This window comes from Scleropages formosus, chromosome 3, assembly GCF_900964775.1.
Source record: "Scleropages formosus chromosome 3, fSclFor1.1, whole genome shotgun sequence".
Classification (NCBI taxonomy): domain Eukaryota; kingdom Metazoa; phylum Chordata; class Actinopteri; order Osteoglossiformes; family Osteoglossidae; genus Scleropages; species Scleropages formosus.
In genome coordinates this window covers 22,342,701-22,367,179 of record NC_041808.1, presented here as the reverse complement: position 1 = coordinate 22,367,179, position 24,479 = coordinate 22,342,701, and the positions used below count along the sequence as shown (strand labels likewise).

Genomic DNA, 24,479 nt, shown 5'->3' with positions numbered 1-24,479 from the left:
AACAGAGGTGAAGCAATGTTCACATAAGCCTGTTCCCCACATGTTTGTATAAGAAATGTCCTGTACAGTTTATATTTTTTCCTGCCAAGTACCTGAAAAGTTGATGCAGCTCTGTACTGGGTTCAGACTCAGTGATGTTTTTCATTCCACTGTGGCAGTTTTATAAGAGACCGGTGGAGGTGTCTAAATGCCCTGGCCATTGCTCCATGACTTGTTTGTGGAGAAAGTGAAGAAGATGGGCTGCTGTGTGTCCAGGCAATTGGCTGTGACTGCAGGTCGTAACTCAATGGTAATGACTGACTCGTAATTACACTTTATGTTTGATCTGAGCAGAGCACACACTGCACAAGAGCGCATACAATGCAGGTCCATCTTATCCACTCAGGTGACTTTGTTTATTCACATGCCTGCCTTGCGCTTTAAACCAGCATCATAGTTTATTATGAGAACACGAGGTGAAGGTGTTGTGAGACTATGGAAAATGGTGCTGCGATACAATGAGACAATGGAAGAGAGTTTTGAGATGTGTTGGGATTATAGAAGAGTTTTGCTGATGCGCTGAGACAAGGGAAGGATAGGAAGAGTGGGTTTATAATCAGTCACTATGAAAGCATAAGTTGCTGAACTGAAATGATGGAACACTGTGTTGAAATGCACTGACACTGTAGCAGAGTGTGTTATTATATACAGTACTGTGATTGTGTAAAAGTCTATCCAAAGACTGTACAATAGTACTAATGAAATATGAAGGATTCTAATATTTGAATTCAACTTTACATGTGAGTGGCAAGTTCAAGTTCAAGTTGTTTTTATTGTCATTCCTTTGTAAAGCTTGTATACAGTAGAACGAAAAGTCGATTCTCCGGAGACCATGGTGCAACACAGAACAACCAGGCTTTGTTAAGATTTTATAAACGAAAGTATATTATCTCATGTGAATACAACTGGCTTCTGCCTTCTTTCAGACTCAGGGACTGTCATTATTTAATAGTGTAAGAAAACATATGTTGAATATATTCAGGCTTTTCAGTGTTCCTGCACACAAACTGTGTCTATTACATTCTTCTCTAGACCAGCAGGAGGTGGACAGCACAAGGAAAAAGCCTAGAAAGAGTACGTCGTGTTCCAGCTTAATGAGTTTATTTTTTGTGTAGCAAGCATAGCGAGGCACCTGCTTCTACAGAATCTCCTAATCCTCATGTCAAGCTGACAGAGAAAAATCTGGTTATTTGATCCAGAGCATCTCCTTTCCTAAAACCACACTGACCGATTGAGGACATGGAAGAACCATGGAAATGCCCATCAACACCCGTTAGAGAAATGTATTGATGCCATCTGTTATGTGTTGTTTTGTGGTACTCTGTGTACATTATTGCCTTTTCAGGTTAAACTAATTAAGTGCAAATGTCATGGCTAATGAAGAACATTTCCACACAGTTGTGAACCTGAGCCATAGTTTCCCACTGTTACCATTGCACTAATCAGTTACAAAAACAGTAAGTATTACAGTGGCACCATGACACAGTAGGTACTGCAGGTGCCTCACAACTGCTGGGCTCTGTGTTTAGATATAGGTTTGAATCTGGCTCAGTCTGAGAGGAGGTATGGGTGAGCTGTGGAGTACACGATAAGGATGAAAGAAAAAGAAAGATTTTATGTTCTCTTTCTGTGTGAACTTTTCTGGATGCACCGTTTTCTTCCCCCCAAAGTTTGTCACATTTGTCTTAAGGCGCCATCTGTCGGTGACTTCTAACCCCTCTGACCACACAATGAAGTGCAAGAAAGGCTGCTGAACATTTCATTTAAGTACCTTTATGTATTGCTAAAATAAACTTTTCAAAAAGGTTTACTTTAGTGACAGTTTGTTGAATTCAGACACCATGTGTAGCCACAATACAATGTCACAGTAAAAACATAGAAGAGGTGGTTGAGGTCAGACATGTACTATTCCCAGGCCCTATCTTTAACTGGGCATCTGCTACATGGATTTACAATGCTCTGGTCTTTGGGGTTCAAACATTTGTGTACATAAATGTGATATTTTTTCTTGTAGAGGTTTCTCAAGGAATCAGTTGCTCTCATGAATCATGTCTGTGAGTTTCTGTACTGATATTTATTCATTTAGCTGACACTTTTCTCCAAAGTGATTTGCAATGCTAAGGTACTTACAGTGATTTATCAGTTTATACAGCTAGGTAATTTTTACTGGAGCAATTTAGGAAAAGTACCTTGCTCAAGGGTACTACAGCTGGAGGTGAGGCTTGAACCTGCAACTTCTGGGTCCAAGGGCTACATTACCATCTGCCGATATATTAGTGGGGGTGAGCAGCATGTGCTTTTTTTGGCAAATATTTAGGTCATACTAGACAACTGCAAAGCATGTTAAGGATATATAAAATCTCTGACTTTGTTTAAGAAAAGTTCACAAAGCCTTCATTAACATGAAGCCCGTGACTCCCGTGTTTCAGAAAGTTCAGCATCAAGCTGTTTTCTGCATGCCATCCACAAGGTTTTTCTGCCTGAAAAACTGAAATCTGGTGTTTTCATACCTGTGTTAAATTTTCAAGTCAGCCCCTTCACCATTTTGGAAGTTAAACACTAGCCAGCATTTGCTTTAGAAATGAACTAAGACCTTTCGCCCACCACATATAAATAATGTGCAAATCACTCAGTTTGGCAAGATATTTCATTAGTCCTGAAGCTTTCATTAAAATGTAGACACATCAGGGTTGCTATGCTCTAAAATGTGCATGTTTTATTGAAACATTTCTAGACAATTTTTAGTTGATGTCAGGCTTGCCATCTTGTTCGTCCTGCACTGGCATCTTTAAGCTTAACCTTGGCACTTAAACATGGAAACAGCACAGATATGTAATACAGCACAATGGGCAAATGGTTACATATTTATCTAGGGTGCTCACGTAGCCCCTTAACCCACCCTAATCTTATCTAACAAATTCCATAAAGGGTGATCATGATAATCCCACTGAATGCTGAAATATCAAAAATAAATTTGAAGGCCAAATGTTAACTTTTCTAGTGGAAGAAAGTCTGACACTTCAGTCATTCACTTTATTATTATTTGTGGATGGAGTTTCTGGTTTGGATCAAGCAAGATAATACATTATTTGTCATGTAGGTAAGAATAATCAACCATGGTCCCTACCTTAAGCAAAAACTACATCTGAGCCATGGCTTAACGGGAATACTGGGTGACAAAACTTTAATTAAAGTTAATTTGAAAAGTTGAATTGACTGTATTTCCAAACTGATATCTCTCCGTCTTTAAAAATCCTTTGTAAATATCAAATAAAGTATCTTAGAAGGGGGAAATTGGCGAAGGAACTCTTTAAGAAACCCATTACAGAGCAAGAGTGAAGCATTTGTAGTAGTGGCTTCTGTTATGAGTCTCTCAGGTTACTAGTATTTTATTACAACGCAGTAAATAATCTTGGAAGCTTATTTAAAAATACACATGAAAACAAATCAGTGGACAAACACCCTCCAATGTACTGTGTGTGTACTGGCGAAAGCCATTAAATATCTGTACGGCAAAACATTTGTGAAAGGGGATATGCGATAGCACGAGCTCATTGAAATTTCAACAAACCCAACAACGCTTGCGCACAAGACGCACAGTCACGTGATATAAAACGTAACCGCGGCCGCGCACGCGACGACTTTCAGAGCGCGCTCGCAGTAGCGAGACGACTGCGTTAGATTTCGCTCAGTGGGTTTGTTTGCGCTAATAGACATTGCACGCTAAATCAAAATCTGCAATAGGTTGTCATTATTATAATTATAGGCGTTAGCCTAGTGCTGATTGTTTAGACTAGTTTTTGTTGCAATTACAGGTTGAAGTGAACAAGGTAATACTAATAGTAGCACACATCACAGCCAAGCAAAATTCATTGCTGTAGTTCTATGCCCAGCTTACTCTGCTCATTTTTTGAACCATGTAATGCATAGCATGTATTTGTCTTTTTTTGTAGAGTCAACTGCAATGGCAGGGGTTGGGGAACAGAACCTGCCTAGTCTTGTACAGCAGTTCATTATAATGGCCCAAAGAGCTGAGGGCCCTCAGCTGTTATCCACTATTAGCCAGATGTTGGAGGCCCCAGGGGTCTATTCCTTTGGAGAGTTTCTTAAGCTGGGCTGCGTCCGAGAGGTAACAAGGCACACGTGGTGATGTAGCACATAGTGCTCACAGTTACAGGCTCTGTCATTGGGTCTGGGTTTGATCTTTGTTCACTCTGTGTGGAATTTGCAAGCTCTTTGTTTGTATGATTTTTCTCCCACAATCCAAAGGTGCTCTGGTTTCCTCCCACAATCCAAGGATGTGTTTTAAAGAAATCTGTGGTGTAGTCTCACTGACTTAGCAATTCTGGGATAGGCTCCAGATAACCACAACTGGGTGTTAGAACAAGCAGTTATTGATAGTGAAATTTTATTTGAGCCTTTGATCTGAGCTGCAGTATGTACAGTTATCCCACAAGGTAGTGCTGTTTCCAAGCTAATCAGTTGAAGTTGCACATCACCAATTTAATTAGCATCATCCTGCAAAAGAACAAGTGCAGCATTGTATTAATGTGAGTCTATGGTAAAAGTGCAGAACATACTTTTCTGTCCTTATACAGCTTGCAGATGGTCCTGATGATGCATACTTTAAGCTCTTAAATGTGTTTGCTTATGGCACCTATCTTGAATATGAAGGTAAGATGCATATGTTCTCTGTTAATACAAAATGTAAGGTTGCCTGCTTTAAAGCTTAAATTTTTTATTTTAAAAATTCCCATTTAGCATACAAAGACAAACTTCCACCATTAACAGAAGTCCAAAAGTATAAACTGAGACAATTAACCCTTGCCACTCTTGCTGGACAAATGCAGGTACAGTGCATTTTAAGTCTTGATTTTGTGGGCATGTTTTTTGGTCTGGCCACAGAACTTACGTAATTTGTGCGGCGATATGGTTTATATTCTCCTCATCCCACCTACAGGACATCCCATACTCAGTGTTGCTGTGTGACTTAGGTCTTGACAGCCAGCAGCAGCTGGAGGACTTGATAATCAAAGCAATCTATGCTGAGATCATCCGTGGCAAGATGGATCAACAGAGGAAAATCCTAGAGGTAGAAGCCTTCATCAGCCGGGATGTCAACTACCAGGTCTTAAATTGTGTCGTCAATGACCTACAAGAGTGGTATGTGTCTTGACAGGATGTATGATCATATAGTATGATGTGATACATAGTGGATAAGACAAGATACTTTTTTTGTCATCGCATCCAATGAGATTTTGTGTGGCAACCCTCAGAGATCAGCAGCAGAGGGAACATTTAAATGCATGAATCAATAAATAAATAATAGATAAATAGATTAAAACTTTGAAATCCTCAGCTCTGAGCAGCCTTGGTGGGGTGGATGTGGGGGAGTGATGGAAGCTGCAGCTAGCTCTTGTGGTTAGTTCTTTGGTTGGGCAGAGTGGTTGGTTAGTGGATTGGAATAGCGCAGAGTTGAGGGGCGTACTGTGGATTTGAATCCACAGATAGATGTTTTTCACCTTAGAAATACAACCTTGCTCTGAACCAAAAGTGGTAATGCACTGGTTCCTTGTTATAAATTTTCAAAGGTATGAAGATTTTCCAGTTAATTTTTAACTGCATCCACCATTGCATTTTCTAAAATTTATACCTGCTTTGGAGTTAAAATTAATTGTCTCTGCATTCAGCCATTAGTTGGCAGAAAAACACAAAGAGAATAGAAACTCAATAACAGTGGGTCTGACTTCATTCTACTGGCTTCTGTAATTTCTAAAGCTCATATCTAGTTTGAGTGCTGGTAATCAATAACAAGATGACAAACACTGCACATCTTCATGGGATGAATTAGTCCGTCCATCCATCCATCCGTTTTCTTTTCCGCTTCTCCTAGTAGGGTCGCGGTGTCAGCAAGGAGAGCAGAGAGGCCCAGCCGCCTCTGTCCCCCGCAACTTCCTCCAGCTCAGCCTGGGGGATCCCCAGCCATTCTCAGGCCAACTCTGAGATATAATCCCTCCAGCAGGTCCTGGGCCGACCTTGGAGCCTCGTCCCAGTTGGCCATGCCTGGTATACCTCCAAAGGGAGGCACCCCAGGGGGCATCCTTATCAGATGCCCGAGCCACCTCAACTAGCTCCTCTCAACGTGGAGGAGTAGCGGCTCTACTCTGAGTTCCTCCCAGACGTCTGAACTCCTCACCCTATCATGGAGAGAGAGTCACAACAACCTGCGGAGAAAATTCATTTCAGCCACTTGCATCTGCGATCTTATTCTTTTGGTCATTACCCAAAGTTCATGACCATTGGTGAGGGTAAGGATGTAGATCGACTGGTAAATGGAGAGCTATGCCTTATGGCTCAGCTCCGCCTTCATCACTACAGTCTGGTACAGCGACAGCATTACTGCTGCCACTGCTCCCAGTCTGCGGCCAGTCTCGCGCTTCCTTCTCCCCTCATTCGTGAACAAGACCCCAAGATACTTAAACTCCTCTACCTCGGGCAATTCTCTCTCCTTACCTGGAGTGGGCATGCGATCCTTTTCCGTGAGAGAACCATGGACTCAGAGTTTGAGGTGCTAATCCTCATCCCAGCCGCTTCACACTTGGCTGCAAACCGTTCCAGTGTGTGTTGGAGACAACCATGTGACGGTGCCAAAAGGACATCATCATCCGCCAAAAGCAGAGACGTCACCTTCCGACTCCCACATAGGATGCCTTCCTGACCTCGACTGCGCCTTGATATCCTGTCCATGAAGACCACAAACAGGAGTGGAGACAAGGCACAATCTTGGCAGAGTCTAACACCCACATTGAGCGGGCTTGACTTAATGCCGAGCATGCAGACACAGCTCTCGCTCCGTGTGTACAGAGACTGAATGGCCCGCAGTAGTGGCCTCAGCACCCCATACTCCCTAAGCACCTGCCACAGAATTTCCCTGGGAACACGGTCATAGGCCTTCTCCAAGTCCACAAAACACATGTAGACTGGATTAGCAAACTCCCATGCCCCCTCAGTTATCTATGAGTGGGTAAGAAGCTGGTTCACTGTTTCATGGCCCGGACGGAATCCGCATTGTTCCTCTTCAGTCCGAGGTTCAACCATCAGCCGGAGCCTCCTTTCCAGCACCCTGGCATAGACTTTCCCAGGGAGGCTGAGAAGTGTGATACCCACTCTCCGGTCCCCTTTCTTAAAGATAGGGACCACCCCAGTTTGCCTATCCAAAGGCACTGTCCCCGAGGTCCATGGAACATTGCAGAGGTGTGTCAGCTATGACAGTCCTGCAACATCCAGGGCCTTAAACAGTTCTGGGCGACTGTCATCTACCCCTGGTGCTTTGCCACCGTGGAGCTTACCAGCTACCTCAGTGACTTCCACTAGGGAAATGAACTCTGACAGCCCGGAAGCCTCTGGCCCTGACTCCTGTAAGGGAGGCATATCTCCTGGGTTTAAGAGTTCCTCAAAGTGCTCCTTCCACCTCCTGACAGTGTCCTCATCACAGGTCAGAGTTTCTCCACCCTTGCTGAGCACAGCTTGAGCGAAGCTCCTAAGACCCCTCCTGAGCTGCCGGATGGTTCTCTATAACCTTTTTGAAGCCGACCGATAGTCATTTTCCATAGCCTCTCTAAACTCTTCCCATGCCCTGGATTTTGCTTCTGCAACTGCTGCTGCCTTTTTTGCCTGCTGGCACCTGTCTGAGTCAGGAGTCCCCAGAGCCAACCAGGCTCTGAAGACCTCCTTCTTTAGCTTGACGGCTTCCCTCACTACTGGTGTCCACCAGTGGGTTCTTAAGCTGCTGCCATGACTGGCACCAACAAGCTTTTGGCCACCCATGTGCCTGGCTGCTTCCACAATGGAGGTTTTAAACAGGATCCATTCAGATTCCATGTCCCCTACCTCCTCCAGGACGTGGGAGAAGCTCTCCCGGAGGTACGAGTTAAAATCATTCCGAACAGGGTCCTCTGACAGTCATTACCAGCACACCCTCACTAAATGCCTGGGCCTACCGGGTCTGTCCATCAGTTTTTCCTGCCATCTGATCCAACTCTCTGTCACATGGTGATCGGTTGACAGCTCAGCACCTCTCTTCACCTGACTGTCCAGAACATGTGGCCTCAAGTCAGATGAAACAACTACAAAGTTGATCATTGATCTTTGACCCAAGGAGCTCTGGTACCAAGTACACTTATAAGCATCCTTGTGTTCGAACATGGTGTTTGTTATAGACAAACCATGACTAGCACAGAAGTCCAATAACATTTCACCATTCAGGTTCAGATCGGGCAAGCCGTTCTTCCCAATCACCCCCCCCACCAGATTTCACAGTCATTGCTGATGTGAGCGTTGAAGTCCCCCAGCAGGACTATGGGGTCTGTAGGTGGGGCCCTGTCCAGAACCCCACCCACCCTCTCCAGGAAGGTCGAATACGATAAACTGCTGTTTGATGCATAAGCGCACACAGCAGTCAAAGTTTTCCTCTTTGCGACGTTACGTCGCATTGAGGCAACCCTCTCGTCCACCGTGATAAACTCCAACTGTATGGCAGCCAGCCGGGGGCTTGTGAGTATCCCCACGCTAGCCTGGTGCCTCTCACCCTATGCAACTTCTGAGTAAGAGAGAGACCACCCTCTATCGAGGAGTTTGGTTTCAGAGCCAACACTGTGAATGGAGGTGAGTCCAACTATGGTTCTGGCTCCTATCCCCCAGAGAGGTTACATTCCACGTGCCAAAAGCCAGTTTCTGTCACAAGGGGCCGCGACACCACGCGCCACCCTGCCTGCTCCTACCGCCTGATACACATCGCACCCAACCCCCATGTTGGACCTTGCGAGTGGTGGGCCCACATGGCCCTCCCAAGTTGTCTTTTCCGGCTGAGCCCGGCCGGGTTATGTGGGCTGCCCAGGCGCTCACGTAGGAACACTACTCCCAGGCCTGGCTCCAGGGGTAGATCCCAGTGACCTTATTCCGGGCAGGGTAAACGTTCTCTTGTTTACTTTTTCCATGGAGGTTTTCGGATCGTGCTAATCCGGATCTTCACTCCAGACGTTCAATTGAAAAGTTGAATTTTCACTATAACTGTGTCCAAGAATTTCTCAGAACCTATTCTGTGGATAAATTGAGTCTGTATTTTTAAGATTTAAGATGTCCTAGTTTGACTTATGAACAGCTTTCCAGTCCCAGTTGTGTCTGTAAGTAGAGGACCCTGTGTATTACTTAAAATATCACATTAAAAGTGTTATTTACTGTTAACCCACAATGCCTTTACAGGTGCAGTGGCTGTGAGTCTGTTTTGGCTGAGATTAAGTGGCAGCTAAATAGGCTGGGCCAGTTTCAAAAGGATCACCTTAGTTCTCAGCAACAGTTGGATGCAGAGGTGGGCAGTGTATTGGGGGTTCTCCTTTGAAATTAGCAGGTTCCTAGAAATTAATACACGTAGTCCTATAGAAACATATTTTCATAGTGCATCTATATGGAATCCAACAATATTCAGTAAATCACTGACACCTGGTACTTCTGCATATCAACACACATTGTATATCTCAGAAAAGGATGTGCACTTCATGGCTGTAGTTGAATAACTAAATCAGTGATTTTGATACTTGTGCTTTTCAGTTACATGTTTTATATTTTTGAATCTGAGCTTGGATTGGTGCAGTTATTTCAGTTCTGCATGTGATTATCTGCAGGTGTCAAATATCAAGAAACTGATGACAACCAGCATTTCATCCCAGAAATAAGACTATAGTTGTGATCATGAGGGTGCCAGACACAACTTTCATCACTGTCCAACACTGACTTCATCCAGTGGGAAGGGGCAGCTATCGCAGCGCTAAAGCTGTAGATCTTTGTGTAATGCTTATCTGTGATGCAAAAACATTTTCAGAAAAGCAATGAATGAGAAAGAAGGGCAAAACTAAAGCAATTTGTCTAAATTGTTTGTTTTGCATTTTGTTCCAAAACTCTGAACCACCGAAACTTTTGGTCAACTTCTGGAATTTGTGGAAACGCCAACAGCTGACTGAAAGCATAGGTATCACCTTTTTTTGTCTTTTCTTTCTTTCCTCCCCTATTCATCAGTCTGACAGCAAATCAACTTAGGTCAGTACACACTTTTTTGTGTATTAAGGATGTATGAAAACACCATTTTAGATTTGTTTCAGCATTTATGATAAAATTCATGTACATGATTTGATAAGTTGAAGGAAAACTTTTTCCCCTCTTTGTTCTGTGTTTCTGATTTAAGACTCTTTCTTGTTTGAAATCTGTAATGTATCAAGTAAAGTGTATGCATACATGTCTGTTTAGTGTTGGATGTTTTCGTTGAACTTAAGCTGAACGGGTTTTACACTGGTTGAGCGTTCCCAGGGAAAGATGCAGTCTGTTTATACATGTTAGGAACCATTTTGTTCCTTCAGTACCCTAGTGACCTACTTTTCAATTGTTTTCTTCCTGAAACAATGGGAAATGGTTTCGTAACTGTACACAATACCTGGGTGTTACCCGACATGATTGTTGTAGCATCTCATTGTCCCATAGCTATGCTGCCTTTGTGCCGTAGTTGTAACTGCCTGCTGTTGCCCACTGGCCAGAAGTTGCCAAACCATGACTATGATCTTCAGACTGCTCTCTTTTGGGAGATCTCTTTTATGTATTAGCTTGGAAAATGCTGTCATGGATCATGTGTATGCTCTCCCTAAACAAGGGGTTAATTAAATGTGGGGAACCATTGTTGTAGTGAGCTCAGGTTTGAGAGTGTAATTCCAGATAGTTTTTTTTTAGACTTCAGGAAGCTCTATGCAACCACTACCACAAAATACATGCTGGATCCTGCAGGTCCTCTCTTTAGTGGTCAATTGTGTTCCATCTTCATATTTGTTTCTGGACTGGTGTAACACAACATGGAATCCACAACATTCAGAGAGGTCTTAACATGGTAATATGTCATTTTTCACTTGATGTAAAGCTTTCCCCTTGTGCTCTTTTCAAAACATCTCCAAGCCAGTGAAAACATTCAGAGGGTTAATGTCCTTGTCTTTCAGGGACAGTCGTATGTCTGATTAAACTGAGGACTTGTAGAGATCAGTGTGTGGGCAACCTGTGGCGTGAGAGTGGTTAAGCTCATCATTTTCCCGAGAAGAGTGAAATGGGTTTCCTAATAGTCTCATCCCAGCCATTGCAGCCCTGGTGTGATGAGGAGGGTTGAGAACACCCAGTGTGGGGTTAAAGGACTTGGGTCAGGGTGTGCGCTGCCTGCATGGCGTGTCTCTGCTCTCCACGATGTGACTCAGAAAGGGACAGGAGGCGGTAGTGCGGCCCAGAAGCGGAGGGTCTGCGCCTGCTGCACTGCGATGAGCGGCGGCGCTATAATCAAAAGGATATCAAAGGCGGTGCGGGGAGATGGATGAAAGGGGGCCGTCTGTTCATCCCTTGCCATCCCTCTCTGCTCGAGTTAGCACACACATCCCAGCACCATTGTACGCTGCAGGCGCTCGGAGGGGCCGGCCGGTTTGATTTCACGTTCCAAGCGGGGGGGGGGGGCACAAACTGTGGCAGCAACAGCATCTCTTCTTCTGACCACCGCAAAGTGGGGCCTCCCGTTTCCTATGCTGGAGACGTCAGTAGTGGCAGACCCTCGTTTGTCCTCCCCCCTTCGCACAAGCACCCATACACACGTGTGCGCGGTGGACTTACCGCTCATATCAGCAGCAATGGCCCATAGGAGCAGATCTGGTGAAATCTTGTGAAAGTACAAAGGGAGCGATGCTCACCTGTCATTCCAGCACCCAGAAGGACTTCAGCTATTCCGCTGCCTTGAAATCCAACCCCACTTTCCCTGTCCAATGATGCAGCAGCTGAAAAGTACTTTTATCCAATTTTAAATGCTATGCTTGATTGATTAACTTCACTTAGTTACCTTACTTTCAATTAAAACTTTATGTTGGTATACAAATTTGAAACTACAAATTGTTTTTTAATGTCTTGGTTTAGCAGTAAAATAATACCAGGTACTTGCTCTCCATTTGCTTCCAGGGTAATGAGTTTCTTGGGATGTAGTGGAAATCGTGGTTATCATAAACCCGCAGGTTTTATAGTCTTTGGTTTTATATCTCTTCGTCTTTTACTTAAGGGTTGTTCTTGTTATTCATTTCTTTTAAGGTCTTTTGAAATGGTTAAAGACATTTAGCATGCGATTTGTTTTTGGACAAAGGTATGAGCTGAATAAAATCACAAATTTCTCTAAACTGCTTGTTAACCTGTGTACTGTGCGCCGTACTAATTTCCATCCATCCATCCGTTATCAGTAACGACATAATGTCTATCATCTCATGTAACAACCTAAACACACTGCGCTCTTCCAAAGCATCACCAAAATCTGCTCACATCACCCATTTGTGAAAGGTGCTTCTCCGAGTGGGGCGATCACAGCGATCCCGGGGCACCTCTGCGACGCCCCGGGTACGAGGCAGGCTGCGCCAGTCTGCCACCGCTCACTCTCTGCCACGTGCAGCACACACCATAGTACCGGTCCACCTGTAGCACAAGCCTTTTAGGGGGGGAAAAAAAGGGGGGGAAAGGATGCTTATTTATTAAAAATGACAAAGTAACACATGACCTCTACTGCTGCGGTGTTAGTGAATTTCTTGGGAAAAGAAACGTAAGTCCAGTTTTCTGTGATGACATCGTTGTTACTAGCATGTTTTATTTACGTAATGAATGTAAGTTCAGCTGAGAAAGACAAAAGTGATCTGAACTGACAATATTTTAATGGAGGAGATAAAAGCGTGAAAATGATCAAGGGCAGCGGCTCGGCTGTGATCGTTAGAGGGCAGCTTTGAAGTGGGACAGCTCCGAGCCATGAGGGGACAATGGTCCCTTTGAGACGCAGGCTCAATGGCAGACGTCCCCCCCTCCTCTCTCCCTGTTCCAGTCCCTTCCTGTCTCTCTGTCTTTCTCCATTTCCAAGCAATATAGTCCACCGCCATTGTCCCCCCCCAACTTTGTGTTGAACGCTAATGAATGGAGCCCCCACCCACCCCAGCGCGCAGACTCGACTCATCTCCCTCCCCTCTTTCTTTTCACACAACCAAACTTTTTAATGTGCGGCCTTGGCAACTTGTTCTCAATTTGCTGTCACCATCTTAATGAATTCAGCTGTTTGTGCATTGGCCACGAGACGGTCCCCCTCCCCTCCCCCCTCCTGTGGAGCCCCACAGGACTCTATATAGGCCCTGCGATGCTGCTGTACCTATTGTTCCGAAGGGAAGCTGCAGGCAGATGTCCCACTCAGCCGCGCAGGAGAGGCTCTGCACACCGAAGAGGCGGGAGATCGCTGCTACAGAAACGCTGAGATACAAGGACCAGAGAGTGAGCTGAGCCTCCACATTTCCCCGTCCTTTGTTAGATAAAGTGTACGCTCTTGCTCGTTTGATCTGCTACGGAGAGAATGCTGACAGCGGTGCTGCTGCTGATTTTGGACCTTGGCTCCGCTGCTCCCCCAGCCAGAGAGTCCTATAGGATGCCACAGAGTGCACTGCAAGGTAGGCACCGGGTGGTGGTGGACAGCGGAGGGTGTGGGTCACACCGCACAGCCTGATTTTCCTGAACGTCTTAGAACCTGATGAGTTTTGTTCTTTCCGGTTTCTTTTTTTTCCATGATAAGCAATTGGTTCATTATATATTATAGCCATAATACACCTTCTAATGCTAAAATGTAAGACAACAGCAGCTATAACTTAGAAATGAAAGCTGTGGTCAGTATGACATATGATTGAAGGCATCTGCTAAACTAATAAATGTACAGTGTGATGGCCAGCATGATTATAATCATTTGGTCAGTGGAAAAATCAAGAGTACCTTCACAACATAAGATATTAATTTGACAAACACCTTCGATGATATTGGGAGGACTCTGATGCAAGTAACCTGCCAAAAGTTTTAACTGATACGTGCATAGGGTCTGCTTTGCCCACACTTGAGGGTAAATTGTGCAAAATATAGAATAGATGCTTGTGATGTACGGGGTCAGATTCTTCTTCTATCACCTGGCTGAACTGTCCAAGCACAGTGTTGGACAGTGATGAGAGTGCAGACTTTTTTTGTACTGAGACAACCTTAGCAGTGCTCACCTGACTACCAAAGAGTTATCATTGCTTGGAGGGTCAGTCACACACGTTCCGCTGCGGTGAGTGTGTTTGCAGGCATGTCTGCTCTGGGTTTCTGATGCCAGTGGTCGTTCCCAGTGCAGCATTCCTCAGAAGCCCACACTTGTGTAACGCAGACCTGTGACACGAGGTCAGTTTGCTCTGGAGTGGGGTGGGCGGATTTTCCTTAATCACATTATGACCACACTGCAGTCCCATCATCACAGTTCCGTGCAGAAGCGGGGGGTGGGTGAGAGCTTCAGGCTGTTGGCAGGCTGTCTCAGGAAGGCTGCTGATCTGTTAACCAGCGTGCTGAGTGTGAGTGAACTGTTGAGTGCCATCGACGTGCCACCGCATTGGGCACTGTCGCCAGAGGAAGAGCACACAAAACTCACACGTGTATACAAAACGTCTGTAAGTTAGTTAGTTAGGAGCCTCCCCACACTCAGGAGCAGAGCTCCAGTGCTGACTCGAGACCCCGTCCTGCTCCCACAGCACTGTCGGACCGTGGCACTGTGGTGCTCGAAGCGGCGCTGGCCAGCGCGCTGTCAGCTCTAGAGCGGGTAGCATCGGAGCGCAGAGCGGCTGAAACCACTTGCCGAGGCTGTGTGCCCTGTCTCTTCCAGGACTGTGGACAGCGCTCTGGACCCTGTGGTAAGAAACATAAGCATCATCCACTTCAGTGAAAACGTACACCTGTTTTGAATAAAAACTCATTTACATTTAGCTGGCACTTCTCTTAAAACTACAGTTATTTACCCATTTATACGGCTAGAATATAGCTGCTGTTTTTTTTTTTTTTTTTTTTTTTTTTATTGGAGCAGTTCTGGGTAAGTACCTTGCTTAAGGGTACTACAACCGGAGGTGGGATTTGAACCTGTGACCTTTGGGTCTGAAGGGAGTAACACCAGCTGCCCCTGCATGTATAAAGTGGAATGAAAATTTAAAAGTCAAAAAAGGGTTGGAACTGTTGAATATATCAGAATATTTCTATATGAATTTTACTTATTTGCTTTTTATTTTCATCACAAAATCAAGTAGAAATGTTGCACTAGTGCAAACCCTAATAACTGACTGAAGCAGGAGTAGAAAATACACCTGGAATGAAGAGAAAATAAAAGGAGGAAGCGAGAAAGGGCGAAAGGAGATAAAAATGCCCTCAGAGGTTTTTGCAGTTGTTACAGGCTTAAAGGATGACTGTTCCATGTAGTAGATGTGAGATTTAGCAACAGCAGAATGGCAGCACATCATGAAAGGCCACTGAAGTCGGCACTGTAGTTCAGACAGGTCAAATTCCCTGTCTCCCTGCCAGCAGATATGCCCTCAGTGGAGCCCACCTGTGAAGTCATCAACAAGGTGCAAAAGTTACCAAATGAACAGGAGCGGAACTGGGCAATGAGTCAAGCATGTGGGTTCTACCGACGACGCTGCCCAGCTGCGGAGCTGGACTCGGGTAGCTGCATCCGGATTATGGGCGAGAGCTGCAGCATGCGGGCCATGCAATGTAGCCTGCTCAGCACCATGCGCATCCTGGACACTCCTCAGGCCAATACGCAAGGTGACTATCCACCCCCTGCTTGGAGTCTTAGAGGTCCAAACCTTCTGTGGATTTCTTGCCCCCACCAACACCAGAATAAGCTCAAAAAATAAGATGCAACTGCTTGAAATGCCTCACTTCCCTGTACATAGTTGTAGAGGTACTACCTCATTGTAATGGTCACTTAGTGATGTTCCTGTGTTGAGAGTGGTGCGCTTATCTAAGGTAGTTCATAAATGATATGATGGCGGCACCTAAGCTTAGAAATCAGCTCTTAAGTCTCTTACCTTCGGACTGCGCCTCTGCTGCTCCACACAGCGCTTTTCCCCTCTTCCTCTCGTGGACTGTAAATCATTTCGCTGTTCCGATGTCGCCCGTTCATCAGCTGCCACCTCTTTTCTGTCCAGCAGCTCTCTGCGGGCACCGGCCCCCACTGGTCCACAATGCCACACAGCCACGCTCTAAGATTGTGGGTGGCTCGCTGGCGTCCCCAGGAAGCTGGCCCTGGTTGGTCAACCTGAGGCTGGACGGGGGGCTCATGTGTGGGGGGGTGCTGGTGGACAGCTCCTGGGTGGTAACAGCTGCTCACTGCTTCTCTGGGTGAGGATCCTGATCACAGATCAAGCTGCATACAGGTGCTGTAGAAATGTTAGATGAAATAAGTCTTCTGTTTAACAGAATTAGGGTTTCATCTTATTTGGTGAAGTAACATGGGATATATTCACTTTGGTTTGTGTGAACTTTATAACAATGACTGCGAACATCTCTGGTGAATGCCTGACTTTTCATCTAAAAAGTATCATGTCAGACTTTGCTTTCTTGCAAACCCCAGCAGTCGAAGTGAGAACCAGTGGACAGCAGTGGTGGGAGAATTTGACATAACCAAGTCTGATCCTGATGAGCAGATCATAAAGGTCAACCGCATCGTAACTCATCCCAAGGTAACTGTAGGCATTATAGTGGATTTATGTCTACCTACTCATCTTTAAGTCCTACCTTTATTATACTGTGGTCTATCTGTGGCTTTTACATTGCCTTTTTACTTAGCTGATGTTATTCATCCAGAGAAATCTAAGTCACTCTGGTCTTTTTCCAAGTTGGGTTAAATGCTAAAATAAATTCAAGTCTCAAGTTTCAAGTTAATGTTAGCAGTATAGCAAAGGTATAACTAGAGGTGGGCAAAGTAGCCCAAAAAAGTACTTACTTTTTAGTAAGAAACTTATTAAAAGTTCTTCTCCAAAAATTTGTTTCAGTGGAAGTAAAAGTTGTTTTTTTGTTTAAAAAAACCCTACATATCAAGCTACTTTAATTCAAGTTAAGGTTTTTAATGATCTAAAACACTTGCTAACAGGTTCAATATTCAGTTTTACTTAGGGAAAAAATGGAATATAATTTGCCCTAAGTGTGTGTATGTGTGTGTTGCACTGCTGTGCTGTTTAAATGTGTGCAGGGAGTTTAGTGTAATGTATCTCCCTTTGTAAGTTGTCTGGGACAGCGATGTCAGCTAAACATTACCTAATGATTATTATATGTCACTTTGGAGAAAGAGATCTGATAAATGTAGTTCCTTTTTATGAATTTGTATTGATCAGTTGACCTGGCTGATTTTATTGTTACCTGACTGCCAAACATCTTAAGCCAGTCAGTTAGGATCACAAAATTCAATGAAAGTTACACACTTAGTTTACTGTAGTTGGCTAAATGGTGTGGAATGTGACTATTTAAGTGACATTGTATTGCTAATGCACACACCGACGCTCTGGTTGAAAAACATGCAGGGCTTGTTAACCTGAGCAGTGAACACTTGGTAAGCAATCTACACAACAGGAGAACAACAACTTGCTGTAATGTAGGGTGTACATTACACCGGTGTAAGAACGGATGTGGGGTTTTTGTACAGAGACTGACATCCTTTTGCATAGAAGGATTCAATTCAGTTGATTTCAATTCATTTTTTTATGAAGGACTCTTCTCCACAGAGCGAGGCAGCATGATGAACAAGTGACATAAAACTGATGAAAGAAAACCAGATAACAAAGATAATGTCTTGTAGACAATAAGTAAGCTGACTGATCATGAGGATAACAATACAAGTGTGAAGTGTATTTGATAAGGAACCACTGTACCCTTTGGTGTTAGGATGGATGTGTAATTGCTAGAATACCATATAGACTGAACAATCCATCTATACTATAAACTTAGAAAAATCATATCAAGTAATCATATTCAGAACTTTGTTAGATTTGTGTTAGTCAACATTAGATTGTGAATTTCTTTGGCATTTGTTGCAAACTTGGTACTCAAACACTTGTTTGAACATTATCATAAGAGGAAATGTTGTCATAACATGACCCTAGGTGCAGCATTTTCACTTAAGGGAATGGGGAGAAAGAATTCAGCTTTCAAAAAATGTAATATCTGTAATGATATTGCTGACTGTCAGGGAGAAATTGTATTATTAACCTATTAAATTCCCCAGATGTGAATGAACCAAGTTGGGAAGAATCTCAACATTAACATCTAACTGGTCTCCCAACTGGGGAAAAGTATAGCTATGGCCAGAGACATCCACAGAAAAAATGTTATGGTTAAAAATAATAATGACTTGATTTCTTTCAAGGAAAGTTAAAACATATCTGAAAAATTCAAAAGTAATGAGAAGAGGGTGACAGAAATGTGGAGGAAAAGCTAGTTTTTTCTTTATAAATGCAGTTAAAGTAAAATGTAAGTGTATTTGAAAAGTGCAAGCAATTAAAAAAATTACTTAAGTACATGCAACTCTAACTCCATGTCAGTATATCTAACTCATTACTGCCCATCTCTAAGTACAACAGATTTTTTCTGGAATCTGAACCAGCATCATTGTGAAAATTTGGCTCCCACTGCTGAACCACCAGGGGGTGTGGTGGCACAGTGGGTTGGACCACAGTCCTGCTCTCCGGTGGGTCTGGGGTTCAAGTCCTGCTTGGGGTGTCTTGCGACGGACTGGCGTCCCGTCCTGGGTGTGTCCCCTCCCCCTCCGGCCTTACGCCCTGTGTTACCGGGTAGGCTCCGGTTCCCCGTGACCCCGTATGGGACAAGCGGTTCTGAAAATGTGTGGGGGTGCGGTGGCGCAGTGGGTTGGACCGCAGTCCTACTCTCCGGTGGGTCTGGGGTTCAAGTCCCGCTTGGGGTGCCTTGTGACGGACTGGCGTCCCGTCCTGGGTGTGTCCCCTCCCCCTCCGGCCTTACGCCCTGTGTTACCGGGTAGGCTCCGGTTCCCCGTGACCCCGTATGGGACAAGCGGTTCTGAAAATATGTGTGTATGTGTGTGTGTGTGTGCTGAACCACCTGTTCATTCCTCTTCCCTTCACTGCAGTTCAACCCAAAGACCTTTAACAACGACATTGGCCTGGTGGAGCTAATGGCACCAGCGATGCTCTCAGACCGTGTGCGTCCTGTCTGCCTGCCCTCTGGACCTGATCCTTCCACGGGAACACCGTGCCTTGTGGCAGGATGGGGTTCCCTGTATGAAGGTAAGGAGATAACATAACAGGAGGAGACCCCTGTTAATTGTAATATTAGAATGAGGATATCCACCAAATCTTTGGTATGAATCAATGGAACTGCTACACTGTCTGCCAAACTCCCTCCCCAGATGGTCCTTCTGCTGAGCAGGTGATGGAGGCAAAAGTGCCCTTGTTACCCCAAAGTACCTGCAGGAATGCCCTGGGCAAGGAGCTGGTCACCAACACCATGTTCTGTGCTGGCTTCCTTTCTGGTGGTGTTGACTCCTGCCAGGTGGGCATCCAAGCAGTTCCCATCACGAGCCTCAGATTCACTTTTCTTTATCATTCAGTGCAATAGATTAAAAGGGGTAAACTGATACTGCAGTGCCATGTTTGCTGCCTCCTGGGTTTATAAAGGCACCTCAGTGGAGAATGTTACTGAGATCCAAAACTGCTCTTATGAAAACACAGGTGACGGGTGGCCTCTCTCCTCGCAGGGTGATTCCGGTGGACCGCTCATCTACCAGGACAAGCTTTCTGGTCGATTCCACCTGTACGGCATCACTTCGTGGGGTGATGGCTGCGGGGAGCAGGGGAAGCCGGGGGTCTACACTCGGGTCACGGCCTTTGCTGACTGGATTCAAGCTGAGATGCAAAGTGAGAAGAGGCAGACTGTACATCACATGACTGCCTCGTCAACACATGTACTGCATATCACACCATTTAGACTCTTGGTAGAAAAGAAACCTGAATCCAAAAAAAAACAATTTACAGTTTTACATTTTAGACATTTCAGTATTTCACTGAACAAATTCTCGATCAGGAATACAAAAGTAGGCCCCTCCAAGGGTTCTTGAACCAGTTGCCTATTGGACATGAGTACAAAAGCAGTACTCTGCTTCTGACACTCTGTTTGCTCAGGGTCACCTGTTCTTCACCATCCCTGTCACTGGTTCCAGAATCTGCAGAAAACCGGGAGCCCACATGTCCAGAGCTGTTGAAGACGTCTGAGCTATCAGAGGAGCAGCAGAGGTCAGAGTTTGGCACCTTGTGTCGCTTCTACTCTCAGTCCTGCCCCCAGGGACAAGGTGCCGCCTGCAGCCGACTCGCAGAGGACAAGTGCCGCACCCGTTTCAAGAAATGCCGTGAGTCTTTCTACCTTCCACTGCCTATTAAAACTCTGCCATGCTTCTCCATACTTAAGCCGAAACCTCTCTCCAACCATAAGGTAGAAATCCATGTAATATTGCTAGATTTAAGGCCATCTCAGGCCCACTGACTGGACTGTGAGTGTTGTTGACTTGATCTTTCTAGCTTTTCATTAGTTATGTCATTAGCGACTGTTATATGAAAGGGTTTATGTGCACACTTTGTGGTGCTCTGAGGAATCCTCATATTCTGTGTTTTGCTCTCGCAGAAATGCGCTCCTTTCTGCAGACCCTCCTGGACCTGCTGCAACGTGCAGAGGACTACATCCGGGACAAAGTAGATCTGACATTCTTTACCCAGACTCTCCCCCAGCTGGTGGAACACATATACAGCACAGCCTTCTCCACCAGGGAGCGGAGAGCTGCGCTGGCAGGTATGGTCCAGCGATCCATAACAGTAACTATTCAGAGGTCTGAAGGACCAGAGGGCACATGATCTGCAAATCTGTACTGTTAATTTTAAGAACTATGTTAAATACCAAAGGATGTTTTTTGTGTAATTATTTGTATATTATTCTTTACATTGCTGGCTACAGAGTTCTTATCCTCTGTATATTAAGTGACTATAAGTCAAAGTACTGTTACCTTCTCAACAAAAAGTTCTGGTAGAATTTTGGGAGACTTTTAAGTCAGGAAAAGAAATTTTCTGTGATGTAACTAGGAAAAATTATTTCAAAAGAACAGGTCGGAGTCACCGTGTCGCCAGAAGTCGTGGATCTTCACCCAACGTCCCTTTTCGAGAAGGTGGGGCCCCTACTAGCAGACTGGACGGATTATCTGAGGGCCATTGCTGAGGTCCTGGACCACCCTTCAGGCACTGTGAAAGTTCAGTCCCTACTTAACGAGAAAAGCCTCTTCTTGCAGGTATGACACTGGGAACTGTGGGAATCATGGAGGACAAGTCACAGTAGAAGTTACTTGTACTTCCTCAGTAATAATAATAAAGCAATGAAACATACTTTATTAATAATCCCCATACATATTCACACATATACAACAACGCATATGTAGTACATACATATGTAAAGTGACAATTAGATAAATAAGGAGATAAATAATAATTTAGCACACAGCTTTGTCCATGGCGACTGACAAAGTTAGATTTGCGCAATACATAACACCTAAGCGCTTACAAGTTACAGGGTAACAATTATACATTGCTCATCTACTGCAAGATGAAATACTGTCCTGAAGTTAATCTGTGGCTGGATACAACTGCCAGAATCAATGTCAAAAAAGGAAACTGTTACAGGAATCAGGGAGATATAGTGAAAAAGCTCTGTGAGTAACACTGTTGTACACAAGATGTAGCTTGAGTGACTGATGGTACTGAAGAGCAAAAATCTGACCTGAAGGTTAGGATGATTGTCTCAAACTGGATGTTAGCGATAATGGGGAGCCAGCAGAAAGACCAGAGTAGGGAATGGGAGTGGGTGTAGTGATGAATTGCTAAGTAATAGTATTTTGAATGAGCTAGTGATGGCAGGTTGTAGATTCAGAAAGACCTGGAAGTAGGGAGTACCTGAAGTCCAACACAAAAAAAGAACAGTCTTGAAAAAAAGCAGCTGAAGTAGCTTTAAGGAGGGGATGAATTGGTAGAAGCAGCACCTTACTAGGTTTGAACAGAATTCAATAGTGTTTATAGGGAGCCAGGAGGGGCTGTGCTCTAGTGTCCTTGGGAAAACTGCGAATTGTGAAATTTTTGGGTACATATCCAGGCATGCAATTAAGTAGAATTATGTTTTGAATTAAAGCATAATAACACAGTAACAGTCATTTCAGCATGAAACAAAAAGATAATTGAATAATTCTTTAGCTAACCACAAATATGCGAGATTAAGAATCGTAGCTAAACTCATATGAATTTAATTAAAAGGTACATACAAATTACTCATAGCAGCATACTGTGGATTCATTTGATCTTTTAGTTCATAATGGTATAGGTTAAAGTTTGGGGAGTGTACACTGATCTTGTATGTGTTCAAAGTAGAGAGTACAATTTGTGCAGTGACTGCTATGTTGAATCATAGGTGGAGGACACAGTTGTTGCACACCTGGGTGGAGAGTACCGCTCGCTGATTGACCGGCTGCGCTCAAAGCTGGATGATAGTGCTGGACTTCCCTCCCCTACTGCTGATCTGGGCCCAACCCAGACCGTGCTGCCATCCCATGAACCGAGCACGGCGCCGGGAAACTGGGAGTCTGACTCAGAGATCTCCCTGATGCTGAAGCCACGACCATCAGTTGTTCCTGTTAGCAACCACCTCCCCACTACCAAGGAGGAAGGACCCTCAGCCGCCGAGTCTTTCATCCAGCATCCAACACTTGCACGCAACGGCCAAGGGGGTGGATTGCGCACTGTGGTGGCTCTGTCAACCTCAGAGACCCCCCAAAACAGCCAAACCACCTCCAAGTCACAGAAAGGTGTGTTTTCCTGCAACCACATTATTAATTACAGCATATAACGCACATTTATGAAGATCATTTGAATCATTCAGAGAAAATTCAGCATTGTACTGCAAGACACTAGCATGGCTTTGGATGTGCACAGGACCTCAGAGGCTCAGCCAGGTGTCTGAATTGTGATGGGGACATACAAGGTTGGGCTATGGTGGCAGGATCACTAACACTGTGCTATTGTCGAGTTACCTGCAATGCTTCAAATACCTTGAACCGCATCACAGTTTATGGAGATGATATCATTATTTTTTAGAGAGAATCCATAGGAGACGCAGAGGACTGCACGAAAGACCTGCATTGGGAGCCAGTACTAAAGGTATGTGCTGAAGAAGTTTTTATTCTGAGTACTTTAATTCATATCTGGGATTTTTACAGAGCTGGTAAATTTACTGAGCTGGTATAATTTTTGCTGTGTTTGTTCAATATGTGTCTCTGTTTGTACCCTCAGCGTGCCCTGGGGCAGCTGAGCTTGAGCACAATGCTAACCTGATCAGAGACATGTACCGTTGGGTCCTGAGGATCCCCAGTAAGAACCTCTGCATGAACTTCCAGGAGGTGAGTTCCATCTCAGAGCAACATGTATGCTTTTCAAAATGCTATGGCAGCTTTCTGAGAGAGGGTCTCATTGGCTGGTGCTGAATTTCATTACCCCTTTCCCACCTCATGCAGTATAATGAACGGACTCTCTGTCTACTCTCAGATTTTGGTTGACCTGGCCTCCAAGAACAAAAAGGGACTTTATGAAGCACGCATCCAGGCCACAGTAGGTGGACGACCCCTCACCTTCTACAGCCTGGTGGGGCTAGAGAACGAAGCCTTCTACCGTAGCATGCCCAGGGTAATCGCTTTGGCTCTGGAGGCACTCAAAGCCTAAAGGGCAGGGGGCAGGGGGTTTTGGGCTTTGGGGACACAGCAGCCTTGTATAGTTAGGTGCAGCATGTTTCAGATGCTGCAAACAATGCTGCAGTCAATGCCTTCTCTGTTCCTGAAGAAAACAACCAACCGAACCCCACCTTGCTCATCTGGGAATCATGAGAGCTGCATGTTACCACAGCTCTTGGTTCTTTAGAGTCAACATTACTGAAATATGTAAGGCAATATTTTAAAAATGCCTATTCTGAATGCATGGATCACTAATTTACCAACATGACCACATTAAGATTTGACAAAAAGGGCCATTTTTTGGAAGCAGAACGTACTGAGACATGGTGCTGGCTCACCCACCTTGTGTACCTTGTGTTATAAACTTATGGACCAACTTGTGGAAACCGACAAGAAATTACTATGCTTGTCGAGTAAATTATTTGAAGTGGCTCTTTTTACAAAGGTTGAACCTCTTGTGAAAAAGCAGACTGTATATCTGTAACCTGTTTTCAATTTTGGACATATTTATTTGTATAGAGAAATACATTATAATATTTTTTTAAGAAAACCAATAAAAATCTTATTGCTGTGCTTTGTGAAGACTTGTTTTGGAGGAGTGACACAATGATTTTTTTGTGAGGAGCTCTACCAACCTCTCCTGTAATGTTGTGCCTTCTCCAATTTTCTACTCCTTTAGCTTAACATTGTAATTTGCCTCGGAGAAAAGCATCAGCTAAATGAATAAACG

General features: G+C 44.5%; 2 protein-coding genes across 2 annotated transcripts; both read left to right on the top strand.

Moving 5' to 3' along the window:
• The first annotated feature begins 3,668 nt into the window (after positions 1-3,668).
• LOC108935075 (COP9 signalosome complex subunit 7b-like) lies at positions 3,669-10,168 on the top strand. Its single transcript, XM_018753350.2, has 6 exons — positions 3,669-3,869; positions 3,993-4,168; positions 4,638-4,889; positions 5,000-5,202; positions 9,301-9,406; positions 9,720-10,168. The coding sequence occupies exons 3-6, from the start codon at positions 4,884-4,886 to the stop codon at positions 9,768-9,770; spliced, it is 366 nt and encodes a 121-aa protein (XP_018608866.1). The 5' UTR covers positions 3,669-3,869; positions 3,993-4,168; positions 4,638-4,883; the 3' UTR covers positions 9,771-10,168.
• A 3,309-nt stretch (positions 10,169-13,477) lies between these two features.
• On the top strand, positions 13,478-22,702 carry prss56 (serine protease 56). The gene is made up of 12 exons (XM_029250160.1): positions 13,478-13,571; positions 14,670-14,828; positions 15,490-15,732; positions 16,122-16,311; positions 16,544-16,652; positions 19,070-19,226; positions 19,349-19,491; positions 19,697-19,856; positions 20,159-20,344; positions 20,617-20,781; positions 21,092-21,271; positions 22,438-22,702. The coding sequence occupies exons 1-11, from the start codon at positions 13,478-13,480 to the stop codon at positions 21,199-21,201; spliced, it is 1,716 nt and encodes a 571-aa protein (XP_029105993.1). The 3' UTR covers positions 21,202-21,271; positions 22,438-22,702.
• Positions 22,703-24,479: the final 1,777 nt, after the last annotated feature.

Excerpts from the sequence above, each read along its gene's own strand:
- LOC108935075 (XM_018753350.2), top strand. Across the intron at positions 5,203-9,300 it reads GTCAATGACCTACAAGAGTG|GTGCAGTGGCTGTGAGTCTG; the intron begins GTATGTGTCTTG and ends ATGCCTTTACAG. Across the intron at positions 9,407-9,719 it reads AGCAACAGTTGGATGCAGAG|GTGTCAAATATCAAGAAACT; the intron begins GTGGGCAGTGTA and ends GATTATCTGCAG.
- prss56 (XM_029250160.1), top strand. The coding sequence starts at position 13,478 with ATGCTGACAGCGGTGCTGCTGCTGATTTTGGACCTTGGCTCCGCTGCT. Across the intron at positions 19,857-20,158 it reads GATTCAAGCTGAGATGCAAA|AATCTGCAGAAAACCGGGAG; the intron begins GTGAGAAGAGGC and ends CACTGGTTCCAG. Across the intron at positions 20,782-21,091 it reads GCGGAGAGCTGCGCTGGCAG|GTCGGAGTCACCGTGTCGCC; the intron begins GTATGGTCCAGC and ends TCAAAAGAACAG.